Source organism: Heterocephalus glaber, unplaced genomic scaffold, assembly GCF_053883595.1.
Source record: "Heterocephalus glaber isolate CG9 unplaced genomic scaffold, H.glaber_assembly_v1.0 deba00001497, whole genome shotgun sequence".
NCBI lineage: Eukaryota > Metazoa > Chordata > Mammalia > Rodentia > Bathyergidae > Heterocephalus > Heterocephalus glaber.
The window spans coordinates 51988561-52002507 of NW_028258320.1; the positions used below are offsets into that span (position 1 = coordinate 51988561).

The following is a 13947-nucleotide window of genomic DNA, read 5'->3' on the forward strand; positions in this document are numbered from 1 at the left end:
AATTAGTCATAATATCTTACCAATCCGAAAGAAGGGGTAAAGGAATATATAGAAAGAGGATCTCAGTAGACAAAGAATAGTACTGTAGGAAATATAAGCCCAATATATCGGTAGTTACAATAAATATAAATTGACTGGACATGCCAAATTGAAGACTAAGATTGCCAGTTTGGACAAAAAGAAAAATAAAATCCAACTGTATGCTACTTAAGAGTACCTAGAAATGTTGAAAGTAAAAGGTGAAAAAAGATGTAAATCACGAGAGTACTAATCAGATGAAAGTTAGATGTGGCACAAAGCATTACTGCAAGTGGAAGGATACCTCATAATGATACAGCTCAACCCAGCAAGGTCTCACAATCCACCCAGTGATGTCCCTTCAAAATATCTAAAACATTGACAGATAAAAGAGGCAATAGACAAACCCACAGCTCTGGTGGAAAGCTTAAGGCACTCACTTTCTCAATTGCTAATTGATCAAGTGGGTGGATGTCAGCTTGTATGCAGAAAGTCTTAGCAGCCTTGGTCTAGCCAACATTCAGAAGATGCTGCCACACTGATGCCGGGACACGCATCCTGCCCCAGTGGGCCACCAAAATCTGCCAGGACCAGGCCACAGGCACCCTCAAGAAATCCCAAAGGACCAAGATCACCTCGAGTTTATTTTGTAGCCACAGTGTAATCAGACTAGAAATCAGTAACAGAAGATGCCTGTAAGCAGCACAAGTGTCTTCAAATTAGACAACACACTTAGAATCACCCAGGTAATCCAGGAAAAAATCATGAGAGAGTTTTAGAAAACACTTAAACAGACTTGGAGAATGAACGTACTACACATCAAACTTATGAGACTTGACCAAAACAGAGTTTAGAGGAAAGAAACAACCTGGAACACTAGAAGAAAGCCTGGAAGACAGTGACTTAGGTTTTGGGTTCAAGAAGATAGGTACATCAAGACCAAAAAGAAGGTAACAGATAAATATAACAGTAGAACCAATAAAGTTAACATAAATGTTTAACAGGAGATGTGGACAAGGCAGTGTTTGGCACCAAAGAATAGAGTAATAAAGTACATAAACACTTAGAAAGAGTTAATAGAGAAAGAAAAGGAGAGAAAGCACAAATTTCTAGTATCAGTTTTTAAACATTCCAATATCAGTTAAAATAAGGGCTGGGTATGGTGATGCATGCCTGTGAACCAAGTACTGGGGAAGCTGAGACAGAAGGACTACAAGTTTAAGGCCAGCCTGGGCAATGTAATGAGACTCTGTTTCAGAAAAAGGCTAACAAGTTCATATTATTTAAAATCTCACTTTAATATATTTGCCAATTTGAGCCAAATGAATAAACTAAAGAAATACAATTATCCAAAGTTACAGAAGAATAGAAAATATTCTGATGGAAGAAGAAAAAATAGAATTCACAATCAACATGATTGTGGACCTAGTCAATCATAAAGAAACTATAGGTTATTACAATTGACATGCAAAGGTAGCAAGGTCACTGTTAAAGGCTATAAGATCAATCTATAAACATTAATTGTATTTCTGCATGCCAGTTACAAGTAAGTAGAAAATGAAAATTGCTTAAATGATTCACTTTGTGATAGAGTCAAAAAAATAACTAGGGAGGACACTAACAAAACTGTAAGCCCCATCAGGAGATACTGAAGAACTAAATGAATGGAGAAAGGTCCCAGGTTTGTGGGCTGGAAGCTCCACATTGTCAGGATGCCAATTCTCCCCACAGGCAAAGGGCTGCAGAAACAACCTTTTCCCCTTCAGCTGCTGCTCTAGCTCTGTCCCCTGAGTCATTAGTCATCATGGTTTTCTGCAAAGATGTCCTGATGGATGATAGGTCAGGAACTCCTGACAGGTGACTCACAGAATCATAGCTCTTGCCAGCTGTGGGTCCCTTGAGTTGTACGCCAACTCAGCCCCCAGAATTGTGGAGCTCGTTCCCTTGAGGGGACAGGAGACAAAAGCACTATGCATAAAAGGGGACAAAGTAATAAATTGAACCTCATTGAAATTAAGAACTTCTCATCAAAAAGCTACCACTGGGAGTCAGATGGCAAGCTGCAGAGTGGGAAAGATGGTCACAGCACACACGACTGATGACAAGCTGGTATCTTGTGTGTACGAAGGGCAATGTATCCCTTAGAGGTAAAGGCAGACACTTTAGTAGAAAGGGAACATGAGACTGATTTCACAAAAGATAAGTGCCCAGTAACATTTTGAATGTGTTCATTAGGCATCAAGGAAGTACAAAAAACCATATTCAGATACCAATAGACACCCACCAGAATGGCTAAGATGAAGAAGGAGGGGTCGGCCTGTGGTAACAGTTGGCTAGGGTGGAGGTTAAGGTGGAAAGTGGTTTGGAAGATCTGGAGCTGAATGAGCTTGATCTAGAAATTCCGCGAATGGGCCCAGCCAGAAGAAACACTTGGTCCCCATATAATGAATACTAGAAGGCTCATCACGGCAGCATTCATGGTAGCCAAAAGAGGTTTTAAGATGCCAAGGATAAGAAGTGTGATGTATTGATACACTGGAATGTCCTGCAGCAAAGAGGAGGGCTGGCCACCACCCGAACCAACATGGGTGGAGCTGGCCACATTCCACTGGGTAAAGAGCCCCAGCCAAAAAGCCACTCCTAAAGACAGGGGATGGTCTCTTACCTGCCATGTGTGCATGGCCCATTGTGAAAAGTCCATGGAGCACTTTATGTAGGGTTTGTCAAACTTTGTGCTGTACATTCTATTTCAACAAGAAGTTTTTAAAAAATGATTTCATTTTTGCAAACTTGAACTTCTGACTTGAAGCCTTGAGCTCTACTGAGGAGCATGGGCCATCTGGACCCCTCTGACTCCCACTGCCAGCCACCTTTCATGGGCAATGATGAGCCTAAGCGTGTACAGTGTCTGGGGTGCACAGGATGAAGCCACAATCTGACGATAGCCCATGGAAGCCTGCAGGCCAGGGTCACACGGAGCCCTTAATGCCTGGGTGAGAGAGGGCCTCTTTGGGGGCATCATAGGACATGGCTATGTCTGCATGCTTACGTGTTCTGTGTGTGTCTGCATACATGTGATGGTGTTTGCATGCCTGACTGCAAGAGACAGGACAGAGAAGGACCAGAGGAAAGACCACTGTGGAATTTTTCACCTGCTTTGTTTGGGTTTGTGTGCACGTTAGGTCATATAAATTTCATTTCTCACATAAGCACATGCACAGACAGAACAGGACAGTCTTCTGACAGGTCAGTGACTTCCTTGGGTCTCTGCTGTCCCCTTGTGGCAGTCATCAGTCATTCCCGCAGGACTGAATCACCTGCCAGTGCTGGGCAGGAAATGCCCTGCTGTGACCACAGCTCCTGGGAACCCAGGAAAATAGTGAGCGACCTTGTGTCCTAACAGCCTCGATTACTTCTGTCATACACAGGCTTGGCAGAACCTCTGCGTCACTGAGCAGCATTTCAACATCCTGAATGAGATTCCTCCCACATTCCGAGTCATCTTTCTGCACTACTCACCAGACAGGCAAGCCTTCTTGGCCCTCTCCCGATCCTCCTGGAAAAGGTCAGGCAGGTGTAACTGGGGTGGGGACACCTCTGTGATCCGGTCTGGATGGGCCTGGATGTCAAGGCCTGAGCTCACCATTGAAGTAGAGCAAAGAGCTGGTCAGATGCCCCACCTGCTGACAATGACAGGAGACCCACATTGTGTTAACAGTGACCCTTGTGCTGCCTGTTCTAATTCCCAGTCTTGACCAGGTAGTACATGGCCTGGCTTCCTGGAGCCCTGTCTGCCAAGGCACATGGTAGAGGGAAAGAAGGAGAGATGGAGAGGGAGCCTGTGGTGTATGAGGTTGCAGAATTGGCCTCCTTGAGCTTCTCTGAGACCCAAAGCTTTGAGGTGTATCTCTTCTTGGGACCCACCTGTGACCCTGCACCTACCAACAGGTCCCAACTGTACGGTGCTGCCTACGAGAGACCTAAGTCCCCGCCTGCAGCCAAAGGGAAGGCACTGCAAATGAGTGGTGAGCTTGCCTACAAGTGGGGCTGTGCAGGTGCTGCGGGTGAGCGTGAGCAAAATGCTGACACACAGCAGGACCTCCCACTTCCAGAAGACAAACGCCCACCTGGAAGCCATCCTTGGTGGGCATGATGGACTCAGCCCTCCACACAGACCAAGGGTGTGGGGGTGGCTGAGCCCAGGTACTACAAAGGAATTGAAGCACCAGTGTGTTTCCCATTAGTACACAGGAGCCAGCCAAACTGGGGCTCTACCTCCAGGGTCTGAGGCCCCCTCTATTTTCTGTTAGCCCTTCTTTGGTAAAGCTTTCTAGGCCCAAGAAGGCGCAGCAGTCTCACTTCTGGTGTCAGAGCACTTGCGCTGTGGAGAAGCCCTCTCCCAATATACAGATAAACCTACTTCCTCTCACCATTCCTTGTGGCTCTGCTTTCAGCTCTGTGGGGTTCATGAGTGCTCCTTTGTCTCCACAGGCCATTGCAAAGTGATGCGGGTGGCTGTGAGCCCAGCTGCCTTCTCAGACCTGCTGGCCAGGACCCAGGAGTTCTGGGAGCAGACCCAGGCCCAGGTGTACCAGGAGGACATAGCCCAGCCTCCAAGCACTGTAAGGCCAAGAACCAAGTCCCCCAGGTGGGGTGGAGGCATGGGCCTCTGCCCAACCTGCAGATGATCTAGGGACCAAACACCACATAGGGTGGGGCGGTTGTTTTTGAATCTTTGGGCAGAGTCTGACCTTGAGTAGGAAGCTGAACTGACACTGCTCCCCAGAATACAGTCAATCAGGCCTGGGGGCCTGGCCCACAGGTGGGACCCTCCATGGTGTAAGCAGAATAAACAGAAGAGGGCTAAGGGCATCAGGGTGGCCTCCAGAGGATGGTCTTGGGGAAGCTGGCAGCATGCAGGGGGCAGGGTCCACTGTGCGCCTGCACTGTACCCGCGTACATACACCCTACCCTGTCTCCAGGACACTGTGGAAGGGTAGGAGCTTGGTCCTTTTCCACCAGACTGCCAACCTACTGACCTGGATGGGGTTTCATGGGGTCCTGACCACAGGTTATGGGTGGGTTGGGACAGGACTCAGACTGTGCACCCACTGAAGAGAAAAGCCCCTGTCTGCGAAGGCTCAGGAGTGTCCTGGAGCCCATGGAGGAGTACCTGAAGCCCATCTTCCCCCTGCTCAGCTCCCCTGAAATCAGGTATGGGCCTACCCTTTAATTTCTGCTGTGTGGAGCCCCCCGTCCTGAAACCCAGCAGGATCTGTGTGGTGGGGTTGGATGGGACAGAAGTCCAGAGCTGTTCTTCAGGGATCTCACAGCACAAGAGGCCCTGATGCTTGATTCTGGGGACCTCCACGCTCCCGCCCGACAGGGATAGGACATGTGCAGGAGGCAGCGCCTCTAGAGCCTGCCACATGCCTGAGTGAAGGAGCACCAACCTGCCCCTGCATCCCTTGTGGCATGGAACCAGCAAGTCCTGTCCCATCCAGTCCTGGCTCTTGGATTTATTTGGGGGTGGAAAAAAGGCAGGGGCTTGGGGAGGAAACATGCTTTGCTGGCAAAGCAGTAGGCTCTGCTCACACTGTGAAGTCAACTGTGTCACAGAAGTGAGCTGTGGCGTCATTGCCTGCACAGGAATCGGACCACTTTATGCTTTTTATTTTCTGTGTGTTGCTTTTGTGCTTGTATAACTTGAATACATAGCTCTAACTTTCAGGTTGCAGATGCCCACGGTTGTGGCCGACACTGGGAAATCAAAGGGCAAAGAAAAGGAAAGAAAAACATCCATTCTGCCAGGTGAGTGGCTTCAGACACAACCACAGGGCCGCTATTCACTTGACACACACCCGGCCCAACCCAAGGTGAGTTAGGCCTCACCTTCAGGTCGGGAAGCCCGAGGGAGTCAGGAACCAAGGGCAGTATCCATGCAAGCTGGGCCCAGAGCCACTGGCAAGGCCCCCCTCTGAGGCCCCGTTGTATTCCGCCTGGGTGGGAGGCCCTGAAAACTCACATGGCCTCTTACCTGAGAGCCCAGCAACCCTGCCCTTCCTGGGTCAATGCCAGTTCTCGCCACAGCAGGAGAGCAGCAGTGCTGGGCCTGAGGGAGGGAAGGTTCTGATGATGCTTTTAGAAAAGATGGCTGTTATTGCACTGACCTCACCCTGAGGCTGTCATAGGGGAGGCCAACACCCCTCCTCACCTTGTGCTGAGTTCTGGGTCCTGATCCTGCTTTTAGTGCAGGTCTTGTTATTTCTTACTCGCTTGGAACGAATGTCAGAATGTATGCACAACATTATAAGTAGAAAACATGTCAGGGTTTTCTTTTCTTCACCTGGCACCTTTGATCTTATAAAGCACTCTTTTAAAGAACAATTTCATCTGTTAAATTTTTATTTGCCTACTTTTCTGTTTTCCACAAAGAATTATTGAGTAGAGAACAAAGTGGATCATTAAGTATCCCTCCAGGAAAGAGCCTTGATTTCCAAGTGTCAAGTGCCTTTTCTCCCCAGTCAGCAGCCTACACAGCCAGGACCCAGAGTGTCCCAAGAACTGTCAATTACAAATCAGACCTGAAGATGGAGGGTTTCAGGAATTATATACAGTCAAAAGGAAAACACTAGATTCTCAGTTCACACCCTATTGACAAGCCAGAGTATGGCTACGTGAGGCCACATGAGTGAACAGATTCTGCCCTAAAAACTGCCAGTATCAAGATAAGAAAGGGGCTGGGAATGGAGCGCAGAGGTAGAGCACAAGGTATTGGGTTTAATCTCCAGCATGGCAAAAGAAAAAACAAAAAAAACTGATAGTGGTTTCAAGTAAACCTTTGGTTTATAAATAAAGAAAATCCAATTAAGTGGACCACCACTTAGTAGTAATTATGACTGCAAAAAGAACAGGTCCTCACAAGTCAGCCAGAGTCCTTGTCCTGGCAGTCACCTAGAGAAGAAACTGAGTCACAAGGGCAGTGCTGCCCTTCCTCCAAGGGTCCCCTACAGGACCCGCTCTTAGGAAAATCCTCAGGAAGGATGTCGTTCATTCTTTGAAAGGCATTTCCTGGTTAAAGGAGTCACACCATTGCAGGTCGTGCCTCGGGAATCAGATCTCTAAAGCAAGGCATCATCAATATGTGGACCAGGGCAAGACCTGGTGCCCCCTAGAATGTAAGCTTGACCCCACACTATCTACACCAGTGCCCAGCCCAGTGGCCCTTGCATGACCTCGGGGACCGCACCTCTCTGCAAGCTGGGCTGAGATCAGACTTCTGCACATTGTTGGCTGACGTGGTCAACCAAATTAGGACTCCAGGGATGAAGCTGAAGCCCATGGGGCTTATGTCCCCCATCCACTTAAACCACTACTGTTGCTGTGTCCGTAGTTCATCCCGAGGCTGAGGACAGCGTGATCCTGATTGTGGACAGACACCTCCTAGAGCTGCCCCTGGAAGGCCTCTCTGTGCTCCATGAGGGCGCCGTTTCTTCTGTGTCACGAGAATTTTCTCTCCAGATGCTGTGGAATCGCCTCCATAAAGAGGAGCTGGGTAAGAGCCACCTTTAGCCACATCAATGTTTCATTTTAAAATGGAAATGTTTAAATTACTTTTCAGATAAAAGAATGTTAATTCTTGTCAAAAAAATGAGCAAATGGTCCAACATTTTCCTAGGCAGTTATTCAATTAAAGATAATTACAGATTTTAAACCCTAGGTGCTGTTTATACAATGCCTGCCCTGTGCTAATGTTCTAAGGGGTTCATCCTGCAGTGAAGAAGAACTTCAGCCCTGTCCTTTGCCTCACAGATGTCCCATGGAGGTGCTGGTGGCAGACAATCAGGTTCATAATTAGTCATTTATCCAGCCAGTGAGAAGCAAGAGAGAGAGCAGGGGGTCCTGAGTTAGGCCTTTGATGTGGACAGCCAGAGCCAGGGACTATCTTGCTCTGTTACTGGGTGCTAGTGTGCAATATGCTAGCTTGTAACAGTTCTCCAAGTTGTACTCTGATGATACGTGCAGTTTTTGGCATATATGTTGGACTTCAAAAAATACCAAATTAAATTAAAAATAAATACATTGGAATTTGGCTACTATGGGAGATGAAGTTTTAAAAAGAACCAAATTTGCCCTTCCAACTTAAACAACTAAAAGCCAGACAGAAGATACCAAACAGGGACACCAGGCGTGAAGAACAATGATCCATCCCTGAGAGAGGGAAACAAGTGCCAAGCTCCACAGATGACCCACCAAACTTTGTAGAGAGCTTCCAGGCCCAAGCATAGTCGGGCACAAGCAGGAGGAGATGAAGCTGAGCAACTGGGAAAGCAAAGTGAGCGCAGTCAGAAGGGCAGGAGACCCAGGAGAGACATCTGCACAGGGAGAGGGCTATAGGCACCTGTGGAGGATCCACAGGCCAGCTGAGAGCTGAGTGATGCTTGGGAGTGAGGAAACCACCCAAGGTCAGGGAAAGAAATAAGCAACCATAAAAATGGTAAAAAGGTGGGTAAATACTTTGTAAGGCTTTTCCTGTTTTTAAAAACTCTTTAAAATTCTTTTGAGCAAAAACTTGAAACAAAAAAATAATAACGATGGTGGGGCTTTATAACGTATAGTCGTAAAATGTCTAACAATAACAGAACAAAAGCTAAGGAAGGAAATGGTGAAAATACTGTGTGATATAATTCTTATTATATTATATGTATATAATGTAGTGTATTACTTGAAAGTAGATCATGATAAATAAAAGATGCAAACTATAAACTCTCAAGCAACCATTAAAAACAAACAAATTTTTAAAAATCCTAGGGCTGGAGATTTAGCTCAGTGGTTCCACTGCCTGCTTTGCAAGTGCAAGGTCCCAAGTTTGATTCCCAGTACCAAAACAAAAAACAAAAACTCCTAAGAGTTTATAGCTAATATACCACTGAAGAGGATAAAATAGAGTTGTAAATATTCCTTTAATGTTCAGTGTCATTAATCATTAGAGAAACATATTGAAACCACAGTGTTATACTACCACACACTGTTTAGAATGGCTAAAATTAAAAAGACTGACCATACCAAGTGCTGGCAAAGATGTAGAGAAATCATGTCTTCATGTACCACCAAGGGAGTGATAAATGGCTGAACCACCTTGGGAAACAGTGAGTATATTCAGTAGATAAACATCCAAAGGAAATCCTCATCAATATGTTGAAGAGACATCCAAACACCTGTATTTATTGCAGTATTACTCACAACAACCAACAAACAGAATCAACTTAAGTGCCCATTGATGAATGAATGGGTAAAGAAAAGATGACACATATACAAAATGAGGTAAAGCTGTGATTGAAAAATATGGTGAATATTTACAATTTTTTAAAAAAATATTACAATAAAAGGCATATTGTCATTAATCTGCCTCAGAATCCTCCCCCTTACCTCCAACACACTTATCCCATTGTCCTTGCCACTTTCTGAAGCAATTCTGGAAGTCCTCTTTCACAAGTGTCTTTAGTTGCACTTTCATGGCTACCCGGATGTCTGGAACCAATTCAAAATGTTTATCTTTTAACTTTGGGGAAGAGCCAGAAGTCACATTGTACTAGAACCAATGAATAAAGATGAGAAATGCCATAATGTTTCTATTTGACAGAAATTGCCACAAATGTTGATCAATGGGGCCATCAAAAAATACAATGAATAAAAATGATTACAGTTAAAGATATGCTGCCATCAATTCCCCCTCAAAATACTCCCCGTTACTTCAGACATACTTATCCCATCATTCTTGGCAATGTGTCTTTTAAAAAATGTAATAACATTTTTAAAAGTGTAAATATTTACTATGTTTTTGATCACCCCTACCATTCAGTCATGAAAAAGACAAAATTGGGCTAGGGATATAGCTCAGTTAGTAGAGGGTATACCTAGCATGCACAAGACCTTGGGTCCAATCCCTAACACTGTGATATTTTTTGTTAAAAATGAAAGTTTGGGGCCCAGGGATTTAGCTCAGTGGTTTTGCCGCCTGCTGCACAGGTGCAAGGACCTGAGTTCAATCCCCAGTACCAAAAAAAAAAAAGAAAGAAAGAAAGAAAGAAATTTGGGGGGCCGGGGATTTAGCTCAGTGGCCCCACACCTGCCTGGCAAGCTCAAGGTCCTGAGTTCAACTCCCAGTACAAAAAAAAGAAAAAAAGAAAAGAAAAATTTAAGGAAATCTTGTCTCTGAGACCACATGGATGAATATGGAGGACATTATGATGAGTTAAATAAGTGGGCACAGATAGATACCACATGATCTCACTCGTACGTGGAATCGTAAAAATTCAGCACAGAAGTAAAGTATACATGGTGGCTACCAGGAGCTGGGAGCTGGGAGCTGGCAGGAGGTTGGAGAGACCTTGATCAGAGGATACAAAATTTCAGTTTGGGGAAACTGAAGAAATGTATTGTATGGTTTACTGTGGTTAAAAATAGGTAATGTATTTCTGAAAGCTGCTGAGAGTAAATTTTAAGTGGGTTCACCACAAAGAATCCATGGGTGTGTGAGGTGCACGTATCTTGGCTGGCTCAGTAGTCATTCCACACTATACATGTGTTTCAGACCAGCCTGTTGTACACAGCAATTATGTGGTTTGTGTTTATCCATTTTTTTAAAAAGATGAATTGATAAATTTAAATTTTTTAAATAAAATGAATAAATAAAAAGATCAATCATATCAAGTATTGGCAAAGATACAAAGACTGAAGCTCACATACACTGATGGTGGAAAACAGTTTGGAAGTTTCTTAGAAAGTTAAACATAGGCCCACCATGTGACCCAGCCATTCCACTCCTAGTGTTTATCCAAGAGACAAGGGAGCCCATGTCCACACAAAACCTCTATGCACATGCTCATAGTGACTTTTTGAATAATAGCCCAAGTCTGGAAACCACTAAAATGAAATGTCCAGAAACTCTTTGAAGGTCATTTGAGTGTCTGTTTGAGTGGATGGGACAAACACATGATGGTATATTTTAAAAATTGAATATTGCTCAGTAGTAAAAAGTAAAGGGAATGGGCTTTGGTACCTGCAACAACTGGATCAATCTCAAAAGAATTATTCCAACAAGCTAGAAAAAAAAGAATATACAGTAGATTTTATTTTTATAGAATTCTGGAAAATATAAACTAATTTATATTTAGAAACCAGATAAATGGTCTCCTAGGAGGGGTGAGGAGGAAGAGCACAGTCAAAGCGAGGATTGACCTATGTCTCAGAGCTGCATGGAGGGTGGATTTCATCCTGATAGAGGAGCCATCAGAACTCAGCTGCCTCTTACAGGGCTCCCCAAGAATGTGTCCTCTGTGAAATGGGAACAGGAAGAGAGTGCAGGCTGGTGCCTCTATTCTGTTTTCTGTTCTCTATGGAGGTCCTGGCCCAGGCAGACAAAAAAGGAGTGAAAGAAATGGGGTTGGAGAAAAGAAGACTGCCAGTATTTGGGCACACAGCTGTCTACCCAGAGCTTCAAAAGAATTTACAAGTCAATGGGGACTATTTAGTGCAGAAAAGCTGTAAGTTCCTATGCAGAAGAAACCAGCAGGGACCTGGGCATGGCAAAGACACTAGTAAGTGCCTCATCAAGTATGAATGGTCAGCCAAGTGGGTCTGGGAACCTTTCTTTTTTTTTTCTTAAATTCTTTTATTGGTACATTTTAAGTATACAATACTTTTACATTTATCATTGGGTGCTTGTACCTGTACATGATGTATCTTCATTCTTATTTTTTCCCCATTACCTGTGCACCCTTCCCCCCCTCCAACCTTCCCTATTTACATAGACTTTGTGTCCATTTTTTCTTTTCTCATAATTTTTCCTTTCCCTTCTTTCCTTTCCCCTTACCCTCCAACTTCCCCTACCTCTTTGGATCTTTTCTTCCTATTTTAAATTATCAGTTATTCATTTTAATCATTTTTAATCCTTATTTACACTTTCAGTTTCTCACACGACAGAAACTATACAGTATTCACACATGTGTGTTCTATTTATTTCAATTAAGACTATGTCGACAATATGTGTCCATTTAGCTATAAATGTCTAGTTTCTCATTCTTTATGGCTGAGTAGCACTCCATTTTATAAAAAACCCACATCTTCTTTATCCAGTTTCCAGTTGATGGGAACTTGGGCTATTTCCAAGCTTTAGCTATTACTAACTGTGCACTATAAACATGGATGCACATATATCGCTGTGGTATGATTCTTTTAATTCTTTTGGGAAGATACCCAGCAGAGGAATAGCTGGGTCAAAAGGGACCTCTAGTCCTAGTTCTTTGAGGTATTTCCATACTGATTTCCACAGTGGTTGCACCAGTCTGCACTCCCACCAACAGTGGAGAAGGGTTCCTTTCTCTCTACACCCCCACCAGCATTTGTTATTGGTTGATTTCTTGATAGCAGCCATTCTTTGAGGGGTGAGGTGGAATCTCAGTGATGTTTTCATCTGCATCTCTTGAATGACCAGTGATGTTGAACATTTTTCCATATGTTTATTTGCTGCTTTTACTTCTTTGTCTGAGAAATGTCTGTTCATTTCAGATGTCCATTTTTGAATTGGGTTTTTTAATTTGGGGGGTCTGATTTTTTTTTTAAGTTCTTTATATATTCAAAGAGTAGTCCTTTGCCTGAGATACAGCTGCTAAAAATTTTTTCCCACATTGTAAGTTGTCTCTTAGCTCTGTTGGTGGTTTCTCTCGCAATGCAGAAGCTTTTTAATAAGATGAGATCCCAGTTGTTCATTCTTTGTGCTAGTTCCCATGCTACTGAGGTTTTGTACATAAAGTCTTTTCCTATGCCAATGTCTTCAAGAGTTCTACCTAACTTATCTTCCAGCAAGTTTAGTGTTTCTGTCTTAATATTTAAATCTTTAATCCACTCTGATCTTAGTTTGCTGCATGGTGATACATATAGGTCTAGTTTTAATCTTTGGCAGGTTGAAATCCAGTTTTTCCAACACCATTTATTAAATAGGCTATCCTTCCTCCAATGAGGGTGGTTGGCTCCTTTGTCAAAGATGAGGTGGCTGAGTATGTCTGGAGTTGTTTTTGCATCTTCTAATCTATTCCACTGATCCTCGGGTCTGTTGCTTTGCCAGTACCATGCTGTTTTTATCACAGTAGCTTTGTAGTATAGCTTCAAGTTGGGGATTGTGATACCCCCTGCCATGTCTCTGTTGCCCAGAATTGCTTTTGCTATTCTAGGTCTCTTCTGGTTCCAAATGAATTTTTGGATTGTTTTCTCTAGTTCCATGAAGTATATTGTTGGAATTTCAATCAGCAATGCATTAAATCTATATAGCAGTTTTGGAAGTATGGCCATTTTCACTATATTGGTTCTTCCTACCCAGGAACAAGGGATGTCTTTCCATTTTCTTATATCCTCTTTGATCTCTTTTCTCAGGGTGCTGTAGTTTTCTTTATAGTGATCTTTTGCTTCCTTCGTTAGATTGATTCCTAGATATTTCATTTTTTTGGATGCTATTGTAAAAGGAATTGTTGCCCTAATTTCTCTCTCAGTGAGTCTGTTATTTGTGTTTAAGAAGGCTATTGATTTTTGAGGGTTGACCTTGTATCCAGCTACTCTACTGACTGTCAATTAAGTCTAGAAGTCTTTTGGCGGAGTTTTTTTGGTCTTCTATATAAAGTATCTTATCGTCAGCAAATAATGACAGTTTAACTTCTTCCTTTCCTATCTTTATTCCTTTTATTTCTTTCTCTTTTCTAATTGCTGTGGCTAATGTTTCCAGAACTGTATTGACCAGGAGTGGTGATAGTGGGCATCCTTGTCTTCCCTCCCCCCCATTAACTTTATTGGTACATTTTCGGTATAAAATACAGTTACATTCATCATTGAGATCTTGTACCATTACATGAGTCCCTTGGTTATTAATTTTTTCCC

The 13947-nt window shown here is 43.6% G+C and overlaps 1 protein-coding gene across 16 annotated transcripts in view; it reads left to right on the forward strand.

Moving 5' to 3' along the window:
• Window positions 1-13947, forward strand: part of Cfap46 (cilia and flagella associated protein 46) — a 125358-nt gene that overhangs the window by 92126 nt on the left and 19285 nt on the right. For 13 of the 16 annotated variants that reach the window (XR_015440551.1, XR_015440550.1, XM_087185585.1 and 10 more), the window contains 6 exons: window positions 3447-3544; window positions 3967-4043; window positions 4510-4640; window positions 5090-5232; window positions 5750-5829; window positions 7412-7573. Coding sequence is in view for 14 of the 16 variants with exons in the window: in XM_087185585.1 (XP_087041711.1) it covers window positions 3447-3544; window positions 3967-4043; window positions 4510-4640; window positions 5090-5232; window positions 5750-5829; window positions 7412-7573 (691 nt within the window). In the remaining 2 variants the exon portion in view is untranslated. The remainder of the gene's footprint in view (window positions 1-3446; window positions 3545-3966; window positions 4044-4509; window positions 4641-5089; window positions 5233-5749; window positions 5830-7411; window positions 7574-13947) is intronic. The other 3 variants (XM_087185579.1, XM_087185583.1, XM_087185588.1) reach the window with 1 other exon arrangement.